At 37.2% G+C, this 23,794-nt stretch overlaps 2 protein-coding genes across 3 annotated transcripts; one reads left to right on the top strand and one right to left on the bottom strand.

The window, feature by feature from the left end:
* The first annotated feature begins 3,650 nt into the window (after positions 1-3,650).
* serbp1a (SERPINE1 mRNA binding protein 1a) lies at positions 3,651-8,914 on the top strand. Of its 2 annotated transcripts, none has more exons than XM_056259638.1 (8): positions 3,651-4,005; positions 5,274-5,466; positions 6,069-6,209; positions 6,300-6,368; positions 6,506-6,580; positions 6,868-7,039; positions 7,865-8,050; positions 8,658-8,914. In XM_056259638.1, exons 1-8 carry the CDS (start codon positions 3,750-3,752, stop codon positions 8,715-8,717), a joined length of 1,152 nt encoding a protein of 383 aa, XP_056115613.1. In that variant the 5' UTR covers positions 3,651-3,749; the 3' UTR covers positions 8,718-8,914. The 2 variants fall into 2 exon arrangements, with proteins under 2 accessions (XP_056115613.1, XP_056115602.1); XM_056259627.1 differs by having other exon boundaries at positions 6,297-6,368.
* Positions 8,915-10,793: 1,879 nt separating this feature from the next.
* On the bottom strand, positions 10,794-22,583 carry il12rb2 (interleukin 12 receptor, beta 2a). Its single transcript, XM_056259687.1, has 15 exons — positions 22,502-22,583; positions 21,442-21,684; positions 20,893-21,007; positions 20,598-20,773; positions 19,311-19,444; positions 16,717-16,858; positions 16,059-16,144; positions 15,457-15,655; positions 15,108-15,287; positions 14,902-15,000; positions 13,931-14,086; positions 13,617-13,754; positions 13,378-13,477; positions 13,210-13,297; positions 10,794-11,747 (listed from the first exon to the last, which is right to left on the bottom strand). Exons 1-15 carry the CDS (start codon positions 22,569-22,571, stop codon positions 11,379-11,381), a joined length of 2,295 nt encoding a protein of 764 aa, XP_056115662.1. The 5' UTR covers positions 22,572-22,583; the 3' UTR covers positions 10,794-11,378.
* Positions 22,584-23,794: the final 1,211 nt, after the last annotated feature.

Below are 23,794 nucleotides of genomic sequence, written 5' to 3'. Positions count from 1 at the left end.
TCCGTCACCACATTCGGCATTCTTGTTATGCGCGGAAGAATGGTTTCTTCAAATACATAAACAGTTATGGTAAAAAACTTAGAGGAAATTTAGCTGAATGAATCACAGTCGCCTTCAGATGGGTTGTACCACAGCTGCTTCTGCCTTAATGACAGTGAGTTCATGCAGTGTTTCGCCCTTTGCAATAAAGATTGCATAATCAATATTCTGAGAAAAAAAGAAAAAAAATTATATTAATAATAATTGAATTGGCACCAGAAGAAATTCATATCTCCATTTAACTCCTTTGAACGTTACGATGTGGATTTGTTTTCTCCTGTAGAGCCAATTACAATAATAAAAAAATTATATATTTTAAAAACACACTTCTCAAAGTAGTATTTAATTTATCCACAAACAATGCCTAGCCTTTGACATACATCACTGCCAAACCAGAAGAGATGATTACCCCGGTTTCACAGACAAAGTCCCAGACTAAAATGTACAGTGGTGTGAATAAGTTATTACCCCCATGCTAAAGTTGCCTAAAAAGAGGAATAAAAAATCATCTTTTGGAAATTGATCTTAATGCCTTAATTAGAAAAATGAGGAAAAATCCAACCTTTAAGGACACCAATTTTCTTTGTGTATGAATAATGTATCATAAATAAATAAATGTTCTTCCTTAAAATACAGGGTGCATAAGTCAGGCCCCCCCCCCCCCCCCTATGTTAAATTCCCATAGAGTCAGGCAGATTTTTATTTTTAAAGGCCAGTTATTTCATGGATCCAGGATAATATGCATCCTGATAAAGTTCCCTTGGCCTTTGGAATTAAAATAGACCCACATCATCACATTCCCTTCACCATACCTAGAGATTGGCATGGGGTACTTTCCATAAGATCATCTTTCAATGCAAATCAAACCAGCTATTAGGCTAACTGAAATAACACCATGCCAATCTCTAGGTATGGTGAAGGGAATGTGATGATGTGGGATATTTTAATTCCAAAGGCCAAGGGAACTTTATCAGGATAAACATACATACAGGCATAAGTGCCTGACTTATGCACCTTGTATTTTAAGGAAGAACATTTATTTATTTATGATACATTATTCATACACAAAGAAAATTGGTGTCCTTAAAGGTTGGATTTTTCCTCATTTTTCTAATTAAGGCATTAAGATCAATTTCCAAAAGATGATTTTTTATTCCTCTTTTTAGGCAACTTTAGCATGGGGGTAATAACTTATTCACACCACTGTATGTTTGAGCTGCAGTGTTGGGGAAGCTACTTTGAAACTGTAGTTTGACAAGCTACAAGCTACTCGTAAGTTAAAGTAGTTAAACTACAGTCAAGCTACCCTTTTGGAAAAGTAGTTAGCTACACTACAAGTTACGATCAAAAAGTAGCTAGCTACATTGAAACTACTTTTGCTTTTTTTGAACAACATTATAAATAACTGAATAAGTGTCTGAGGAATGTTTTAAGTAAAATATTTAGTGTTTAAAACAATGCAATACAATTATGATTTTTATTGTTTTATTACACACAACACTCAAATATCTCAGACTGTGTGTCAAAAGTGCAAAATTGCAACAAATACAACATTGCAAGAACAAAATATACATCCAACGTAAATTGCATGTATAGACTTTTTCTTAAAAATACCGATTGTGAGATGGTTGCATTTTGGCAAGAAAATACATTGAACAAGCGCTCACATGTGGCACTGACAATGCACGTTAAACTCGCTCAAATGCAGTGATGGAGCTCGCAGAATTTACTGTGAAAGAAGAACCTGAATCACAAGCTGCTTGTGAGCACAGTTCGGTTCGCTCTGAAACCAGTCACAACAAATCTATACACCAATTTAATTAGATCAAAGCCTTTGTCGTGCGATAAAAAAAACTAAGATTACGTTTTTTGTTCAACTGACAAACACGATGACGCAAACTTTAGTGGTCTTCTATGTTCATTACCGAACTGGCGGACAGATCATGGCGGTTCAATGTAATTAAATCAGAAATAGAAATTTGATGTAACATAGAGAGCAACAAAGCAGGATAATTAATACATTTAAAATGGCCATTAATCACCTGTATGTGCGTCCTTAAATTTTTGCTTGAGGTATTCTGTACGTCAGTGAACCGTTAGCCGCAAGATGCGTGATTAAACAACAGGTGGCGGTAATGGCAAAACAAATTAGTTTGTAATCTAACAAGAAGAATAACCTTGCATCGCGCTGATTCGCGCAGGCTCAACAACAACAACAGGCAATGTAGCTTTTGCTTGCGCTACATCGCTACTTGCTGCAAAAAGTAGTTAGCTACTGGAAAAGCTACACTGTTTAAAAAGCAACTGAGCTACTGCCAAGCTACTGAAAAATGTAGTTAAGTTAGTAGCGTCGCTACTTGTAGTTAACTACTCCCCAACACTGTTGAGCTGTTATAAAGCAACTTGCACTGGCGTATCTTAAAATATGCCAAAATATCAGTGCCATTGTTTTGTCTCAAGATGCACATCAGTGATGTTTTTTCCCCCCAGGCACTTTATAAAAGCTAATGTCCTAAATTGAACTAAAATTGAATCCAGGCTTAATCTAATTCCTGTCTGTGAAACCAATGAGTCTCAAATAGTGTATTGTGGAAATTATGGTGATTGGACATTTTTATTTAAAAAAAAGAAATCGGTGATTTCTTATCTTGTTATAAGGATAATTAAATAGCTAAAGTAAGTAAATGCACACAATTAAAAAATCTCAAACTTGATTGAAAATGACGCTCTATAAAGCATTCTGTTTAAGTGAATTTTACCTTGATTTTTTTCTTCACACATCAGGTGTGTACATTGTTAATTATATAATTGTTATAGTGGCAATTATGCATCAATTTTTTTTGTTTTTTTTTGTTGTAAAAAATATAATAATTTTCACATTTTCTAATGGACTTCCAGTTTGAATGTAGCCTATAGTTCACCATGTCATCATTTACTCACCCTCATGTTGTCCAAAACAAGTAGGCCTATGACTTGTGTAAAAAAAAAAAAAAAAAACTATAGCCTAGCCCTACATAAAAGTAATTTGAAAATAGTAAATACATGATGAAAGCACAGAAGAAGATGTGACCTTCATAAGAGTAAACAAATATATCACTGACCTCTTCCAACTACTTTATTCAGCATTATTCTAGGTGTATAAATAAACTGCAAGAGAATTCAAGCTTTCCAGATAATAATTAACTTGTGACATGTCACATTTTTGTCACAAAGACAGCTGAATGGTTGCTTTGATGGGGTTACTCCCACTCCATTAGTCCAAAACTATTTTGAGCTGTTTAGAAGACTTGTAATCCAGTCATGGGGCCATGACCTGCCTCAGTGTCCCTCAGGGGCCCTTACTGTCACAACGTTTTGACAGTAAGAAATAATAAAAAAAATAAATGTACATGGTTTGTATGTATGAAATACTCAATATAAAAACACATAAAATGTACATTAAAAACATGTTTTTGTGTAAAATGTATTTGTGAAACAAATTTTAATGGGATTTAAAAATGTTGAAATTAGCAATCACCTATGCAGTATTTTTTTTCTGGGGTAAATTATGAGACTACATGTCCCATACTGCTGTGCGGTCAGAGTCCCGGATGTCTTTCACGCCGGAAGAGAAGCATGAGTCTTTTCCAGCCATCTTGTGGCATCTAGCAGCGAAGCGCTCGCACAAGCCCCGTAGAATCGGAGGAGAATCCTGCTGAAAGGGGGCCATCATGCCCGGACAACTGCAAGAAGGCTTCGGCTGTGTCGTAACCAATCGGTTCGCCCAGCTATTTGATGATGAAGATGATCCGTTTGAGGCGTTAAAGCTGGCAGAAAAGAAGAAGAAGGACGCGACCGCTCCTGGTGCCGCCAAGACCGCCGCGCAGGCTGCAAAGCAGCTCAAAAAAGAGACACAGAAAGACAGGAAAGTCCCGCTTCTCGACAAGAAAGAAGAGACACAAGCTCCCGTTCCTCTCAAGAAAGATGGTAAATATCGCTTGTATTAAAGTCGTTATTTGGTCACTCTTTTCTCGAGTGAGCAGTCTGCAAAAGGCGCTACTAAGCCCATGAGGTCGCGCACAACTCTATTGTTTATGAAACTGCCCGACACTTCAAAAACTTCCAGCTCTTTCAGCAAAATAGATTTTTAGCTCCATACATTGTTTCTAAGTGACGCATGATTTAGTAGAGCCTGTTGCTACTTAACGTAATTCTTTTCTAGATCCTTCATGAAGTGCAGGCCTAAATGATAACCATCAGTCTGTATAATGTCGGCTATATTTGTGCTTTTTACTCAACCGACTAGTATAACTCTCCCATTCATTAGTAAAAAAAAATGAAATGAGTATTGACAGTCTCCGAATGTACAGTCCGTCCGTTATCACGTGGCTTTTAATCAGCGCTCGAGCGTTGCAGCTCCAACCTCGTGTTTGAGGCAACATAGTCCGTCCTCTCAGACATGACACTCCCCATTGAAAACCCTCCTATTTTTATTTGCCTAAAGCCGTGTTTACCTTCATTGCGTGCTTAAAGCTCGCGTCAGACTGGCCAGTTTTAAAGGTATGGTTGTCAAAGTTTTTTTTCCGGGTGTCAGTGGCCTTGTTTGATCTGGATGAGGAGGCAGCGGGCTAGTGAACAGGTGCGCGCGCGGGCGGGCGCGTGATCAGCTGTTGGGCTGAGCGCGAGCGTCTATTTCGGTAGGTTGAGGGTGGGATCAGTCAGTCACAAGAGGCGCAAAACATTATTATAAAACAACTTAATTTATTGCTATGCTAATGTAAAAGAACTATTGATAAACAGACTTCCCCTATGCAAGTAAATAAGATACAGATAAAGAAATACCATAATAATTTGTAGTGAGTTTTTTTGGTATTGGCCATAAATTACGTTGCATTTATATTTATCATCCCTCATGTTTTAAACCTTTTTTTCTTGAAATACAAAATATATTTTTATGCTTTTTTGAGTTACTCTAAAGAAGAGTAACACGGGTTTGAAACAACTTGAGGGTAAGTAAATTACAAATTCAACTTTTGGGGGAACTATCCTTTAAGTGTTGTTACCTGTACACAGTAAAGTGCATTTCAAATTTTGCCTTGCCTAAAATGATTCACTTTAAGGGAACACCTTTTTGTCTAAATGTTTTTTTATTATTCTATTCTATTCCAGCATAAGACCATTTTATTCACCATTGTTTTCTTTGATAGTTGTTGGTATTGGTGTTTGGTTGAATCTGTCATGTTTCTGTTTTGAAGGCATGAAAAAAATGGGCCGCCGACCGGAGCAGCCAGGTCAGCCGGGACAGCCAGGACCCCAGCAGCAGGGAGGTCAGGGGGAGGGTCGTCCACCAGCTGACAGGCGGCCTGACAGGAGGCCACCACGTGAACGACGCTTTGACAAACCCGCTGATGAAAAACCTGCTGAGGGTGGAGAATTCTCTGTGGAGAAGTGAGTCAATTGACCCTTTTTGTGTTGTAAATCCTTAATGAAGTTTTGTATTAAAAACATTTAATTTGCCAGCAGAAGTATACTTTGGTTTTTAATGCCTCTGTTCATGCTTTTTTTAATTTTATCTCTGATAAAGTCAGCATGACATTTAAGAAAAAAGCAACCCAAAAAAAAGCGTGTCATCGAACTTATTGTGAACATTTTAAATTATTTTTGACCATATATTATTTATAAATAAATATGATCGAGACTCTAATGATCTATGCAAGACTTCTCCAATCATTTAGTATGTTTAAACTCTGCCCCTGCTAGCTCACATTTATCTTCCTCCACTTTTCTGTGCACATCTCAACATCTAATCAACAACCAATGCATGGAACAAAGTCCCCGTCCTACTTTAAAAAAAAAACAATATTACAGTTGGATGTATGCCACAATATGTAAGAACAGCTTTGTCGCTACTTCTGTTTCATCATGACTTGTTTTACATTCTTTACATTCCCTGCATAAAGATCCATTCATTGAGTAGCAGAATCCAAAAAAATGGATAATTTTAGCAAACAAGACTGACATCTAACAGCTACATTATCTCTCCTCGTCAGGTCTGTCAGTGACAGGCCATTCCGGGGTCGTGGAGGTGCCAGAGGAGGACGCGGAGGCCGGGGCAGAGGCGTTGGCAGGACTGACGGCTTTGACTCGCGCGGCAAACGAGAGTTTGACAGACACAGCGGCAGCGACCGATCGTAAGTTATTTGCATCCGCATATTGGCTCCAATGTTAATGCCCACCGTGTGTGACATTTCAAAGCTAAGTGTTAATTTTTGTTTCAGCAGCCTGAAAGCAGAAGAAAAACGCGGAGGGGGTGGATCTCATAACTGGGGCACCGTTAAGGATGAGTTGAGGTCAGTGGAGCAACAGACGCTTTATCTGCCAAGATTGAAAACGCAGATGAATTTGATTCACAGACTGGTCAGTGAGGGTGTTTTGCTTCATTATATTAGATTTGTGAAATTGGATACATTTCTGTTTCCCTTTACAGTGAGCTTGACCAATCAAATGTCACCGAGGACACCCCTGAAGGAGAGGAACATCCACCTGCTGACTCGGAGAACAAGTGTGTAGAACACACAGAGAACATTTTAGCTCTGAATTAGCACCGCATTGCTGAGTCATTGCTTTCTATTTGCTGCCAGCACTTAGCATATGTTGTCGCCTGTAATGAAAAAAAAAAAGTGCTATGCAACATTAGTTTTGATTTAGGAACAATGGCTCTTTTAAAAGCATAACATGTTTAGTGTCTTCAACAGTTACTAAAGGAACAAAGTACTACTTATTTGATTCATTGAGATTCATGGACTAAATGGGTGCAGAATTTGTAGCTCAATTTTGATGTTTTCACAGGGAGAATGAGGCTGAGGAGGTTAAAGAAGAAGGCCCTAAGGAGATGACTCTGGATGAATATAAAGCCCTACAGGATAAAGAGAGAGCCAAAGTGGAATTCAACATTCGTAAAGCCAACGAGGGAACCGATTGGAAGAAAGGATATGTTCTGCACAAGTCCAAGGCTGAGGATGTAAGTAAAACCACAGTGTTTGAACTTTTTGTGTTCCATTGTTTTTCATGCGGACTGTATGTTTTTGCTACCAACCATTCTCTGACTTTTTATTTATTTATTTTACATGTTTTAATTATGCGTTTAAGTAGCCTGGAAGTGTGGTTGAGAAACCTGATTGTTTTCCCTTCACTGTGTAGTGTTGTCTACTGGAATTTAAAACTTCGATACGATACCTTGACAAATATTGACACGCGAGACCGTTTTCGATATCATGTGAAAACTGCCATATATACTGCTGTATAGATTTTTATTGTTTGGGTAATTTTGTTTCAATAGCTTACACACAGCACAGGGTGGCTTTATTTGAAACGTTGACCTAAATTTACAAATAAGACAAGTAAATAGTCATTAATAAAATAACTAATAAACAAATTACAAATGATAGCACAAATAAAAACTATAGAAAAATGAAATAAACATGGCTTTAAAGTTTTCAGGTCGGGTCTAACAGTAGTATTTGGGTAAGAAATACTACAGAAATTAAATTGTAAAATAACACTGGATGGGCTTCATTGTAAAAATTAAATACAGGTTAATGCTTACCAATACAGTTACAAAAGTCAAATTTAAAGGTTAAAGTAATTTAACCTGCGGCTATGAGTAATACAGCCTGAGTTCAGGCTGTGTATTATGAAGACATTTAATCACATTCATTGTCTTTTGTTGCTTTAGTCCTTTTTATCCCAATTAAGAAATGAATACTAATAGTTTGTTGGACTATAACCTCAGTTTAATGGAAAAAGGCGGTTTTATTTAGTGTACATGTTCACTTCCTTCCTGCAGGCCTCTGGTGATGATGCCGCTGAGGACCACAGCTTCCGCAGGCCAGCTAATGACATTACATCCCAGCTGGAGATTAACTTTGGGGACCTGGGCCGCCCAGGGCGTGGTCGTGGGGGACCACGAGGTGGCAGAGGTGCCCGTGGGGCCCCTGCTGCCAGACCACCTCGTGAACGCAGGCCAGACAAGGTATAGTCTATACTTTTGAGTATCTGCAGGTACGCATGTACCACTTTGGAGGAGTTCACACATCTATCCAGAAATGAATGTTGAAATCACCTTAATTATAGAGTAATGTACACCTAATTTGATTATGATTGCAGATTGGTCTTTAACATATTGGTCTTAATATAGAATCATTTAAAAAGTGGTGGTGTTTTTTTTTTTCACAAGTGTTTCATTCAGCAAGGATGCATTAAATTGATCAAAAGTGACAGGAAAGATATTTACATTGTTAAATAATATATATATTTTAAGTAAATGTTCCTGAGTATATCGTGGTTTTCACAAAGATACGTTTTTACTGCGATATTTCATGAGTAGTAAATCAACAGATTAGAATGATTCCTAAAGGATCATGTGAGATCTCTGTACGTGACTTGATTTAAAGGACCAATCAGAACATAAACAGATGTTTATTAGGATTGCAAAACATTAAGAAGCTGGCCTGATGGAAATCAAATGACTGGCTGTAACATCTATGGCTGGTATTGCTAGATGACCTCAGAGGATTAACCATAACCTGAATTTGGACTCAAATGGCCTGTTTTTCCTGTATCTGCTTTTTTTTTTTTAGGCTGGTGGAGTGTCTGTCCCTAACGTGGACGACCCAGAGGCTTTCCCAGCCCTGGCTTAAGCTGCCCAGATGCCACCCGGCTCGCCCAGGAGGAACACTCCTCCACGGGTCCTTGTCTACGAGGCTTGCATGCTAATGGATCCTTCAGCAGATGAAATGATGGAAGACTGTCATCCATGCCATTCACCCCTGAGGACTGAATTTTACCTGTTTTAGAAAAAAAGATGAAAAAATAAAAAAACAACAAAAAAACAAAACAAAGGACGGACTTCTTGCTATTCTGAAGCAAATTATTGGTTGAGGTTTTGTATTTAGAAATAAGGTAGCAGGGAAGTTTTCATACAGTGTTTCTTTTGTTGTTGTTTTTTTCCAGCAATTATGCCTTGTTCATGGATACTTTTTGTACTGCTGCTTGAAAATGTATTTCCAAAAATAGGTGTGATGAACACACCAGTTTATCACAAGGTGTCCCGTAGCTTGCTTGCTTTTTACACACAACTGCATCGAAACAACAGCCCTTTTCAGAGATCATTTCTATGGGAAATTGCAGAGTATTTTGGTTCTGGTCATTGTTATTAAACGCCTCGATTCCCTGAAATCGGGCCTTAAAACAGAATCTGCTATCATTTTGATTAAATGTACAATTAATGATTGACATCTTGCTGCCAAGACATAATTCAGATAATTCAGTTGCACTCGACACAAAAAAGTGTCTTTTATCGAATGACCACTGTAAGTAAATAATAGTATCTTTTGATACCATTGATTCTGGTGACTCAGGATAGTATCATACTCATTTCGCAAAGTTCTAGCATAAATACAAGCAAGTTTACACACTGCACTCCTGTTTACTGAAAAACGTGAGCCAGGTTATGGAGAAGTCCTTTTAGAAATGACATTTTCTTTCTGCCCCATTGCTTTTACAACAGCTCTACTGCATAATTGATCTGAAAGAAACCCCTTCCTGTTCAATGTGGAACAGCTGAGTGCTATGATAATGTGTGAATTCCTACCCTGCTATTAGACCTCTCAATAATTAAAAGATGGTCGATTCATACAGTGTTGTTGTGTGGCCTTTAACTTCAAAGATGAAGTTGTTCTCGTCTGATACGTTGGTTCTCATGCAGATTGGTCTTGTAATGATGGTCTAAAGTACTCTGAAAAAAATACTGATACTGGTCCTGTTATTAGCTGTATAGGGTCTTTAATGCTATAATGTAGTGTTTGTTAAAGTGGTTTCAGATTGACTTTGGCATAGAAATAACAAAACCGTACAGAAACTGCTATTTGTTAACATTAGTTAATGCATTAGCTAACATGGAGGTCATAAGGTCAATGACTGAGGCCGTAGGAATAACCAGACACTTGTTTAATGATTCCTTTCCTTGGTTAATTTTCTTTTTGAGTGGGTTTTAACTTGCAAGTGTTCATTTTGCAAAAGCATTTGGCAACTATCAGCATTTCTATTGCTCGTGCCTCTACTTAATTTGTTTTATGGATATGATGCATTAAATTGTGCGGCTTGTGGTGGAGATGTGCAAAGTTCAACTCTAGAAAATGTAGAAATCTAGTTTATTAGGTCTAGTTTTGCAGTACACTGGAACAACTATTTTATGGTTGACTGGTGAAAGGTCCACTCCATCTATAGACCAAAGTTTTCATGTCAATCTCTCCACAAACCTATTTACCATTTCATTTTAAAGGTGACATGACAGGAAACCACACAGGTTTTTTTAAGTACAATTATTTATTTTGTCCTTGATGCTTTGACTTTAAAGGTTTACATGCAATTAAAAACATTACATTAGAATAGTATTCAGTTGAGCTGATGAAAAACTGATGATACAAATGTTTGTGTGATTGGTCAAACATCTCGCATTAGAGTAGATAAGTTGTAGATATGAGTACTGTCTGCCACAATATTGATGCTTGTGCAATATTTTCTTGATTTCTTGACTGTATTGTGAAACAGTTCAAGTGAAGGGTTAGTGTTGGACAGTGTTTTGGTGGAAAGAATGAGTCTGTAGAATATCTCCTAAAAACCTTTTCAACTAACATTCATTAGTATCCTTACTCTTGTCTTGATAGGCTGATACTAGTCTTTTAAATCAAGCATTTCAGAGACGAGTACTGAGGCAAACTATGTGTGCTGAGAAGAATATGAAGTCAACCTTGCTTTTGTTTCAACCTTCCGTTCCATGAAGCCTATTGCCATATCCCTCAAACACAACCATACAAGCTTTCTTAATGCGTGTTATTGATCTTATTGTGAACGATTCGTCCATTTTTCTACCTACATTTTTAATTAAAATATCACTCGATCAGATGGTGAATCGTCAAATTTCTCTCATGTAACGTATGCCAGACTAATCCAATCATGTGGTCTGTTTAACCCCTCCTCTTTCTTGCAGTCGACTAATCTCGCATCTCTGCCTCCATCCAATTAACAAAAGAGAGAACCAAGTCCCCGTCCATCCTTTCCCCCCTTTTTTCTTTCATCTGTTTCACTCGGATGTACAGTATGTTACAATATGGAAGGAAATATCTTGCTACTTCCATTACAGCTTGAGCTCCTCACGGTTGTGGCTGGGACTCGGAGTAAGATGTTTAAAGATAAAAGTTTGTCTTTTGACTGACAAATTATCTTTGGGATGTCCATGGTTATTTTTCAGCATCCATATTACAGTTACGGTCAGGTCACATTTGAATGCCTGTGGATGATCACGTGCAGTCCAGAAATTCACTGCAGTCTATTTTCACTACATCCAGTGTCAACTTTCCTCCAGTTAAAACCAGCGGTTCCAGGAAAGGGCTGTGAGTGCTTGGGAAGAATTCAAATTCGTCCAAACGTGCCTCTTCTTCCTCGTCCTCCTCCTCTCCTCCACTTATTGCGCCGTGAGTGGAGATGTATTCCTCTGTGTAATCTGTGGTCCTGGTTATCTGGGTGGCGTCAGAGGAGCTGGACTCCTGAGAGAAGCTTTTGATGTAGGTACAGGTGAAGCTGTGGTTGGGAACTTCCTCCACCTCTACATTTTCGGGCTCCTCGCTAATGCTGGAGTCAAATGGGTGAAGATATAATTTAGTTTCACCCTATGTGGAGACGGGAAGAGGAACAGATGGGGAATGATTGATGAATTACATTTGTAGTTCTGATTTACACCATTCAACAATTCCATTTTTAAACATCACACTACTGCAATATGTTTGGGAAAATGAGATCACAATTTATTCATCTTTAAGTCATTACAAAGCTTTCTTTCGTCTCTGAAACACAAAAGGAGAATGCTTTTCTATACATAAAGCATATAGTGACCCGGGACCCCTTATGAAAAGAAAATACATTTCCCAATACATGAATAGGGAAATATATTTAATGGTTTAACAGTATTTTTGAAAATATACAGAATAATATGTTGTGTTAATATATTACAATATATTAAATAATACATAAGGAATTGCCGCTTTTCATATATTGAAAAATATGTGACAATATATTTACTAATATATCATAATGTATGTAATTTTATATTCAGTAATACACTTTATAATATATAGATGTATATGTGATCAGATATATTACTGCATGTAATATATTTATTATATTTTATAATTATTTACACTAAAATTGTTCCATATTTTCAAGCTAAAATATAGTAATTACGGTCTTAATGGTGTTTGACCAATCATCATCAACCTTTTAAATTCCAAAATAATAGAACATTAAACACCAACTGATCTCCCCCTATATTTATATTGAGCAAAACACATCAAATAACACTTAATTTTAACATTTGGCTTTCTTTAAACAGACTTTAACAGCAGAAACAAAGCATGCTGGGAACTAGAAATCTGTTGTAACTCATTCAGTGAATGTGTGTGCATGTATAAGTGTGTGAACATACATTCACATTTATATGGGAACATGTATGTGCAATATATGTACACAAGAAAGGATAAACATTTGTGAATATGACATGTAATGCTATTTTTGTCTTAATTTATCAATATTTTATGTATTAATATATATAGCCATTAATGGTAAATGCATATATTGCAGTGTACTAGTTTCCCATTTATTGAAATGTATTACAGTATGTAATATATCGCATTATATTCTGCAGTATTTTTTCATATATTTTTGTTCCTTAAGGAATTGTTAGGATACAAAGCCACAATAGCAGTAAATTAGCATTTTGATGCTAAGTGTGAACAAAGCATATACTGGTGTGAGCATGTGAGCGGACTCAAGAAGTCTGATTTCAGCCAATCATAAAGTTCTGACGAAGATGATGTGATTACTAAGCACTGTTTACGAGAAACAAAAATGATTCAATATTTTATCTATTTACTTGCATGTCATGTGAGTCGTTGTCATGTGAACATGCAATAGGTTCAATTATTGAAATATTAACTTGAAAGGGGTACGGCTGACACAATTTTTTGGGAAGCCCTGTAAATGATGAATCGTGAATTTCATTTTTAGGTGAAAAACTTGGATGCCCATAAATACTTTCCAATAATACAGCCTGAGTGGGCATCTCCATACATTTACCTGGTCATCAGTGTACGTCTTTGCACACTTGCTGTTTGCTGGATCTGGAATAGCTGTAAGCAGCAGACACTGGCAACAGTTTAAGAATCTATCGAGCAGAACAGACATGGCAGTGTTTTAAATAATAATCTTTTCTCAGTGGATTTAAAGCATTCTGCTGTTTCTTACCTTCTCTGCACAGAGGAGAACTGACAGATGCACAGGAGCATTAGACAGGCCAAAAGTACTGCTCCACCAGCCAAGATCACACGGGACAGTAGTTCCTCAGCTGAAAGAAGATGACACGGGTCACTTATCAAAACGGCTGAAAGACATCTTTTTTCACAAAAGCGAGTTGTGTGTTCAGTCAGTGTCTAATGCTTTTTTTAGCTTATGTTTTCAGTGCTATAACCTGAACAAATGCATACCGTCTGATAGTGTGCAGAAAGGGAGATCACTTCCTTTGGGTCCCTCCCCAGCATCTGTCCAGGCAGTGACCCACATATTGTAACACTGTCCTGGTGACAGATCACTAATAATATTCTGTCTCTTTGGATAGTCCACATCTACAATCAAAGTTAGGCATCAGAAAGCTCCTATTAAAAAGCACTAATATTACTGAACATCCCAAGCAATTAGCAGTCTTATATTGTGTTGCTTTATAAAAGAAATGTAAAAAATAAGCATCTGAGAGGCAACAGTAAATATCTAGACTGGTAAATTAACTGTAAGGTAACCTTACTGTAATTCTTAATATCTTCCTTCAACTTGTCCATCAAGTAGATGGTGTATTTTCTTAAACAGCCTCGTCTCTTCTCATGAGGGATTTCAGACCATTTCACCTGCATGCTCTTACTCTTCTTCCAGTCTAGTTGAGGAACTGGACCCTGTTCTGGAGCTGTGAAATCCAAGATACAGGGATTATAAACAGGAGAGTATCTATCTATCTATCTATATGTGGTGTATTTATATATATATATATGGTGAAATATTTTTTTTTAAGAAGTTACTTATGCTCACAAAGGCTGCAATTATTTGATTAAAAACACTGTAATAATATTTAAAAATATTTCTGTTTTTAGAATTTAAAATTACTGTTTTATATTTTAATATATATTTAAAAATTTATTTATTCATATGGTGGAAAAGCTACATTTTAAGAAGCCATTTTGCAGCATATTAGAAATCATTCTAATATGCTGATTTGGTGTTTAAGAATTAGTATTATTATCAATGTTGAAAACATTGCTGCTTAATATTTTTGTGGCAACCAATTATTTTCAGGATTTTTCGATGAATCGAATGTTCAAAAGAACAGCATTTAATTTGAAATACAGATCTTTTGTAATATTATAAATGTAATTACTGCTAAGTATTTAATGCAATACTTGCTGAATAAAAAGTATTAGTTTTCAGAAAAAAATCTTACTGACCCCACATTTTTGAACAGTAATGATAGGCCTATATATTTATATATGATTCAGGCCCAGGGCCAAAGGGGGGACCCCATGGACATCCCTGTGCTCCAGAACGAGGAACAACCCCTCACCCGCCGGACCTCTATTTCAACACCCCCAACCCCCCACCTCCCACTGCTATTTCAACCGAGACCCCCTCCCCCTGGTTCGTGTGTCCTGGAGCCGGGCCTGTATACGGACTTAAACCTCTATGATTAAGATTTCCGGATTGGAGAATAATCATTAAACCTCTAACCTGACTGCCATGTGAAGATGCCTCTAATGGATGCCATTTTGGGACCAGATGAGCTCAGAGCGGTAACTGCACCCTGATAGCATTCTTGAGGCTGTAGACCTGGACAGACAGCAGAAAAGTACAACGAGAGAAAACGTTTTTATTTCTCTTGAAAGCAACCAGCTAATTTTGACTGGTCTTAACTCATTTCATCCAATCAAACTTGCCTGTAATGTTAGCTGTGGTATCCAGCACTCGTATCCACTGAATCCCCTCAATGTCTCCAACTGGATACCAATGCACTACATACTCAGTTCTATGGCCTGCAATGGCAGCACGCTGCCAGGAGAGGGCAACGCTATGATTATTCAATAGTTTGTGTGGCTGTCGCAGGAAACCCGAATGGACTGTGAACACAATAAACATGGCTTAACTTTGCTATATTGACCACATGTGTTGCATCTTTTACTCATGAGTTTGAGTGAAACTGGTTATTTGGCTCAGTATTGATAATGTGAGCCAACAAAACCACAATTATTTCCCTCACATTAGCTTTGTTTAAAAAAAAAACCTTACCTGAAGAACGCAGCTCAATAAATTTGCCAGGAGATTGACCCTTTGAGTTAACTGCAGACACTGACACAGAACAGTTAAAACAGCAAATGCTCTTATTTCTGCTGGGTGGAAATGCATTTGAGCTCTTCTTCCTGTTCTGCTCCAGAACACTTATATTATACTTTTGAATCTTCCCCTTGGCATCTGATATATTCAGTTCCTAAAACAAATAAATAAGGCATTTTTTAATCACGCAGTTCACATATGTCTGAATGCATTGATCTAACAAAAATATGTGACTGAGTCAGCCATTAAAGACATGAGGCACAAACATGACTCTGAAAGAAAGAATTCTCAAATCCATAATTTCCTCTAAGCCTCTACTCTTTTTGTAAACTGAAACTGACAGTCGACTAACTTTTGGTTTCAGAGTAACAATGTGTTTGTGAAGGTGCAATTCACACTAAGGCAGCCATCACTTTGTGGTGGTTTGACCTTTAAGGGCCTGTGTGAAAAGTAAAGTGCAGGGGGAGGGGGTTGCCTAATGACCTGTCCGTAGAGGATGCACCGCTAAATAAAACATGAAAAGAAAATTGTTATGCTGGTAGATGAGGGGTACATACCTTCCAAAATATGCGGAAACACTTGTTTTCAGATTGTGGGGGGTTCGGTTCTTGGAGGTACCAGACGTCAAGCTCCTTGTCAGGAGCTAGAGAGAGAGAGAGAGAGAATAAACAAAAACAGTTAGTTTACAATCCGCCATGCTTTTTTCTTTCACTGCGCATGTAAATTCAGTTAAATGCTGAAGATTAATATATTGTGGGATTTATTTCTGTAAAATAATCTCCACAAAAAGAAAAAGAAAAATATGTTTCAACAGAAGTCAGTACTTCCCGTCAAAATTGAAAGTCTTTTCTGTAATCACTTCTCCTGTACATCCAGTAACACTGAAAGTTTATCAAAATTTACTTTCATCTGTCACCACTCAAGTTTGCTTCATCAATTTTTGCCCCTATTATTTTAAACCCCTGAGGTCTGCTAACAAAGAAGTGTGACTGTTCGGCAGTGACTATCCTACTACGTCAGTAGTGAACTTATCTAACACCATCAAGTACTCTTTCCAGAACACACGTAACTACCTACACTCATTTAATCCCTTTCTGTTGACTTTAAAAGATATAACTACACAATACTGCACAAATTAACTACTGCCTTCAAATCCCATAATTACAAAAACATGACCAAAGAAGGTCTTTACAAGAAATGTATGTAATAACTTACCTTCCTCTTTTGTTTTTGCTTCCTTTTCTTTACTCCAGTCACTCCACAAACCTACTGTATGGTTTATTTTCCTCCTGATATGGAACTTGTACATGATATCTGGCTGCAGTTTGGATATGTTTAAATTCCTCCTGGCATTAGTCTGCGGAGACAGCATAATATGATGCGTTGTGATATCTTAATTATGAAGATCTATCTAGTTTAGTTTAAAAACTCAGTAGTTTTGAATTTGGCTAAGAATGTTTGAATGCTTCTTTGCCATTCCTATGTAGAGATTGCATTTAAAGGAAAAGCTCATCCCAAAACAGTTTTGTCATTATTTACTTATTACCTACTTTCATGAAACACAAAAGGAGAATAAAAAAATGTGAGCTTCTGTTTTCCATAAAAATGTAAGTAGATGGAGTTTTAAAGTTTTAAACAGTTGTGCTGCTTAATATTTTTTGTGGAAAACGTGACAGTTTATTCTGGAGAATTTATATTTATATATACAGGTCCTTCTCAAAAAATTAGCATATTGTGATGAAGTTCATTATTTTCCATAATGTAATGATAAATATTTCAGGTCTTTTATTGTTTTAATACTGATGATTTTGGCATACAGCTCATGAAAACCCAAAATTCCTGTCTCAAAAAATTAGCATATCATGAAAAGGGTCTCTAAACAAGCTATTAACCTAATCATCTGAATCAACTAATAAACTCTAAACACCTGCAAAAGATTCCTGAGGCTTTTAAAAACTCCCAGCCTGTTTCATTACTCAAAACCGCAATCATGGGTAAGACGGCCGACCTGACTGCTGTCCAGAAGGCCATTATTGACACCCTCAAGCAAGAGGGTAAGACAGAAAGAAATTTCTGAACAAATAGGCTGTTCCCAGAGTGCTGTATCAAAGCACCTCAGTGGGAAGTCTGTGGGAAGGAAAAAGTGTGGCAAATAACGCTGCACAACGAGAAGAGGTGACCGGACCCTGAGGAAGATTGTGGAGAAGGACCGATTCCAGACCTTGGGGGACCTGCGGAAGCAGTGGACTGAGTCTGGAGTAGAAACATCCAGAGCCACCGTGCACAGGCGTGTGCAGGAAATGGGCTACAGGTGCCGCATTCCCCAGGTCAAGCCACTTTTGAACCAGAAACAGCGGCAGAAGCGCCTGACCTGGGCTACAGAGAAGCAGCACTGGACTGTTGCTCAGTTTTGCATGTCATTCGGAAATCAAGGTGCCAGAGTCTGGAGGAAGACTGGGGAGAAGGAAATGCCAAAATGCCTGAAGTCCAGTGTCAAGTACCCACAGTCAGTGATGGTCTGGGGTGCCATGTCAGCTGCTGGTGTTGGTCCACTGTGTTTTATCAAGGGCAGGGTCAATGCAGCTAGCTATCAGGAGATTTTGGAGCACTTCATGCTTCCATCTGCTGAAAAGCTTTATGGAGATGAAGATTTCATTTTTCAGCACGACCTGGCACCTGCTCACAGTGCCAAAACCACTGGTAAATGGTTTACTGACCATGGTATTACTGTGCTCAATTGGCCTGCCAACTCTCCTGACCTGAACCCAATAGAGAATCTGTGGGATATTGTGAAGAGAAAGTTGAGAGACGCAAGACCCAACACTCTGGATGAGCTTAAGGCCGCTATCGAAGCACCCTGGGCCTCCATAACACCTCAGCAGTGCCACAGGCTGATTGCCTCCATGCCACGCCGCATTGAAGCAGTCATTTCTGCAAAAGGATTCCCGACCATGTATTGACTATTGAGTGCATAACTGAACATAATTATTTGAAGGTTGACTTTTTATTATTATTAAAAACACTTCTTTTATTGGTCGGATGAAATATGCTAATTTTTTGAGACAGGAATTTTGGGTTTTCATGAGCTGTATGCCAAAATCATCAGTATTAAAACAATAAAAGACCTGAAATATTTCAGTTGGTGTGCAATGAATCTAAAATATATGAAAGTTTAATTTTTATCATTACATTATGGAAAATAATGAACTTTATCACAATATGCAAATTTTTTGAGAAGGACCTGTATATATATATAAACCGAATAAAATGCCTTATATATGTATATATATATTCATAAAATAATCCATAATAATAATAATTCTGGATAATTTTATGAATATATTTATATATATATATATATATATATATATATATATATTTATTTATTTATATAAGAAAATTGTTTTGTATTCTTCCCAAACTGGCTGTACTATACTGTACTGCATTTAATACTACTGAAATCATTTCATTGATAAAGATACTTCAAGACATACATTGTGGGAAGAGCAACAGTCAGCGGTTCAGTTTCCTAACGATAAAGAGTGAAAAAAAAAAACCTTTCTTGACATTTCTGATTCCAGTTTTGAGTCATCAAGGAGGGCTTGTGGTCTAGCGACCAAACTAATTTGTGAGGTTTTGTGGGTTTTGTCTGTGTCATCAATCGACTCTTTGCAAGTCTGCATTTTTCTTTATCAGCTTTGCCAAGATAGAAGAGCAGATGTGGCTTGATTCTGAATACCACTTCGGTTTGATCATAACCTAAGATTTTGAACAAGAAAATCCCCACATTTTAGAATCAGAAGTTTTACCTGGAGATTTTTCCAGTTCCCATTTTCCGCTCTGTATTGGACTTCAACCAAGTCCATGCTGTGATGGTCTGTGTGTAGGTGGCACCATTGGGAGGAGCAGTTCACATGAATGATTTTAGGCACTGAGGGTTTTACTGTACATAAACAGAGAAGCAATGCATCTTTTTCAGTCTACAGAACTCTACAGCTGAAATGCAGAACAATTCTTTATGTTTTTAAATAAAAGTCAGGATAAGATCTTTTGCTGCATTCGTCTGTAATAAGGACGTCAACCAGTGGGTTGGTGTAAAAACAGCCAACTTTGTAAAACTGACCCAATTTTGATTCTTTGGAATCCCCCAACCCACAACACTGCAAAATGACACGCAATAAAAACAAATATGTCTGCCATGTTAATCTGAGTTTATAGTCATAAATAGCTAACAATTTGTCTATCCTTAGTTTTTTTTTCTTCTAAGACATGGACAGGATTTTAAATGGGGAAGTTGAGAAACATCTGATATTATGCAATGTAAATTTCACAAGTAAAACCATGAAAAGTCTGGAGAAGCTTCACAGAAATTGAGAAAATACAAGTATTTGTTCTAGTTTTACATCCTTTAGCACAGTGGTTCTCAGCCAGGGGGCCGGGGCCCACGAGGGGGCCCCAGCAAACTTCCAAGGGGGTCTCAAGATTACTTAAATTTCTTTAAAAACGAATAAACTAATTTCTTATTTTAATTCAGCCCATTAGTCCCATATTTCCGAACTTGGATGATCCGAAGGAGAATCGTTTTAAAAGTGTGACCTAGACTTAAAAAATAAAATCATAGAAACATGGCCATTTAATTAAAATGAATAATGCATGTTCTAGTTATACCATATCTAAAATATTTTATCAGGTAAAAATTGTAAGTAAAAAAACATTTTTAAACATCCAGGCCTTCAAATATTGTTGTGAACAAAGGGGGCCTTGGAGTCAAAATGCTTGTGAACCACTGCTTTAATGTGTTGCAAGTATGCAAACAGAAAACTCCTCCACACACTGAATGACTGCCTGTGATTTTTTGCATCGCGTAGCATTTATGCCTTCATTGTGGACAGAAAACGGCTTGTCATTTAATGATTTTAAGGATGAAAAAACTAAAAGTAATAAAAAGTAAACAGACTTTTGCCACTTTTCTATGCAGAAATGACAAAGTTACAGTATCAGTTCAGTCACCAATATTAAGCATAACTCATTCTAAATGCAATTTACCGATTTCACTGCTTTGATATTTGAAATGATGAGTTTGGGAATTTCTTTACCTATATTGCTGAGGGTGAAGGTGTGGGGACCCGATGTTTCTGAACCCAGGCTATTAGAGACATTGAGTGAGACGATAAGCTGTGACATTTCTGAGCTTTTGATGGGGAATGTGGACCAACAAAATCCCGTAGAGTTCATAACACTCGTATAGCCGGGGTGCGGGTCACCTTGAACCCTGAAAAAGCACAGGTAAAACATCATGTGACATAATTAATGAGACTTTTACTTGTGTCTCTGCTTTGGGTTGTGTCATATGACCTATAAACTCAAAAGATTATTTGACTCTTTACTAACCGTAACTGACATGTGGTTGTGATTTTGGTATCCCTTCCTGTTGTCCAAGTGCAACTGACATTGCCAAATTTCGTTTTTCGAATGCAGGTCAGATTTTGTGGAATATCTGGAGGGTCTGAAAAAGAAGCACATGACTATGTCATGCATGAGTTTTCAATTCAAAGTTTCAAAGTCTCCACTCTTCCCAAAGGGTGAAGCAAATCATACTGCACTTTTCCAACCAATGTGGTTTCAATGATTAATTTAAACTCTTCACAAGCATTTGTTTATCTCTATCTGGCTATAATTTCTCTGTGTTTTTATTTTGCATCTCTAAAGGACATATTTCAAGCTATGTGAAGTAATGTGATATTATGCAAAACGCTTACTACACTTTTGGACCAATGAACCTCCCAGACTTTTGAGATTAAGATAAAATCGTTATTGCATTCACAAAGAGTAGCTTCTAGCTGATTTCAGAGCACAGAGGAACTTGGAAAATGCATCTAGACTTTCTATGTGTGTGGGAACCCTGAAATAAAGACATGTTATAGAAAGTTAGAAGCTTACATCCTGGAGTGATGTCAATTCCACATGGCTCTGGGTCCTCCATACACTTGCAGGTGAAGATGCTCAACTTTGTTAAATTCTCGACATACACAGACACCTCATTTGAATTGGGGAATTGTTTATACATTTGTTCATTCCGAAACATTTGTTTGGTGCATTCCTTTTTGAAGACGCAGGAGATTGTGAAATTGGAACCTAAAAGGACTTCTTTGCCTGTGCTTGACCTTACAGTGCACACAGTTCCTGTAAGATGCAGAAAAACAAAGGGAGCAACAAAAATGATCATCACAGAATAGCACAGGATAATGTTTGCACCAGGGTCATAACCAGACATTCCTCCTTACCACCCAATATTCAGATTAGTTATGGGTTTATTGATGGTTAATTCTTAAATTTTTAAACTTTGTTTACATCCTTAGGTTAGTGTAATACAGGACAATTCAAAGTAAGATACAGAATAATTAAATATAAGGAATACTAAAAGAAAAGAAAACAAATTTGATTGCAGAAGCCAAATAAAATACAAATTTAGCATATTTCATTCTTAAAACATCACATTCTTATTGACGATGCTCTTCTAAATATTACATTTTGAAAAATATAGGTTTTTTTTTTTAAATTATAGGCAGTTTTGGCCCTGTGGACTATTAACAATATCCAACAGTCAATACACATCACCACAGAATTCTGCCAGTCATGAACATTTCCATCACATCATCAAATTATGTAGCCTGCGTTTTGTTTAACAGCATTTATGGTAACGTTAGAGACAACAATGATGAAAAAGGCATTTTAAGGTGTGTGTGTTTTTTTTTTTTTTGCAATAAAATGGTTTAGTCTTGCTGCGGCTGTAATTTCATAGCTAGCATTAAATATACAAATTAACCGTTTTCATGCTTTTTGAAAAGTAGCACAAATAAATGACGAAGGCATGAAAACGTATCCAAGACTTTCAAATAACGGAGAAAACTTTGTTTGAATAGAAATCAAATCATGAGCCATAAAATTGCCCGAGGATGAAGCAAATGCTAAATTCAAAATAATTATGTCACACTCATACCTCCATGTGCACCTGCAGCCAGGATGGTGCACAACATGACGAGGAGCAAACACGTACATTCAGAAGACATCGAGCTCAGTGCTGAAGACGAAGATCACAAACTCACAAGACGCTCTGCGGAAAACCATTCAGGAAATTTTAAGCGTTGTCTTGCCATTTTACTTCCTTATTGAGAAATTCAACTCATTCTTGAATCATATAGACATGTGGAAAAGTACTTCTTTCTACAACAAACGAAGATATCTACAGTTTAGCAGTGCATAAACGAAGTACCGGTAGCCTATGGCAGAGCGTTTGTCGCGTCGCGTCATTATCACGTAATTTTTAAAGCTGAAGACCAGAATAGGCTACTTTAAAAGATTTGGTGGTATATAACATGATGACTGAATACTTACCCCTGCAAAAATGTTCGATTTGGCCAATAGCCATTTGTGCTGATTGTGGGTTTTAACGGAGCAGTAGAGCCGTCAAGCGCATCTCCTCTCTCTCACCTCTTGAAGAACTGAGAGCGCGCGATGTCTTGCTTGATTTGCGTGAGCTCGAAATAGGCTAATGAGCGCTCGTGACATCAGTAACCTCCTGTATATTGCACTAGGATTAGGTTACTATTAGTCAGGAATGTTTTTAGGTCTGCAAACTGCATTTGGATACAGATGACACAGTAAACAGTAAACCAGTAAAGTGCATTTTGTGGTCTGTAAAAACTATATTTCTGATGTTCCACATAAACTTTTTCATTAACTTATTTACACAATTGTGAGACAATTAACAGCAATGGATCCTAATAGGTTGGAAATTAATTTTCAAATTGTTTGAACCTTTTAGAATATTTATTAGATGGATCATAAATTAAAACATATTTTGGGTTGAAACATTTCAAGAAAAATTAAGAAACCCCTGGAATATGTCTTCATAAATAACCAGTTGTTCATGCCAACAAGTTGTTCAATTAGTTACAGTTTGCCTATGTTCCCTTAAGTGCGAAATTTAACAAACCAAAGGAGATTTCCATAGAATATTAAACTTAACATTTTTTTGTTTACATCTAATAGCCTATTAGCCTAGCTCATATATGATGGGGACATGTTCCTGCACAAACAACATGAATGACTAGTGACACTTAAAATCAAAGCCTTGCAATCTAGAATAAACATAAAACACAAAACATGTCCCTTTGAAAAAGTAAGGGGATTACTCTTAATTTATCTCTTTATTTAACTACAGTTACATCTGACGTAGCCTAATTGCATTATAGGCTACTGTGGATTTACACAAACAGTGGATTTAACATCA

Source organism: Rhinichthys klamathensis, unplaced genomic scaffold (assembly GCF_029890125.1).
Source record: "Rhinichthys klamathensis goyatoka isolate OS25496 unplaced genomic scaffold, OSU_Roscu_1.1 h1tg000007l_1, whole genome shotgun sequence".
NCBI classification, from domain to species: domain Eukaryota; kingdom Metazoa; phylum Chordata; class Actinopteri; order Cypriniformes; family Leuciscidae; genus Rhinichthys; species Rhinichthys klamathensis.
This window is presented reverse-complemented; position numbering and strand designations above follow the sequence as displayed.

Excerpts from the sequence above, each read along its gene's own strand:
- serbp1a (XM_056259627.1), top strand. The coding sequence starts at position 3,750 with ATGCCCGGACAACTGCAAGAAGGCTTCGGCTGTGTCGTAACCAATCGG. Across the intron at positions 4,006-5,273 it reads CGTTCCTCTCAAGAAAGATG|GCATGAAAAAAATGGGCCGC; the intron begins GTAAATATCGCT and ends TCTGTTTTGAAG. Across the intron at positions 8,051-8,657 it reads GTGAACGCAGGCCAGACAAG|GCTGGTGGAGTGTCTGTCCC; the intron begins GTATAGTCTATA and ends TTTTTTTTTTAG.
- il12rb2 (XM_056259687.1), bottom strand. The coding sequence starts at position 22,571 with ATGTCTTCTGAATGTACGTGTTTGCTCCTCGTCATGTTGTGCACCATC. Across the intron at positions 13,755-13,930 it reads GGAAGATATTAAGAATTACA|ATGTGGACTATCCAAAGAGA; the intron begins GTAAGGTTACCT and ends CTTTGATTGTAG. Across the intron at positions 13,478-13,616 it reads TTTCTGCACACTATCAGACG|CTGAGGAACTACTGTCCCGT; the intron begins GTATGCATTTGT and ends ATCTTCTTTCAG.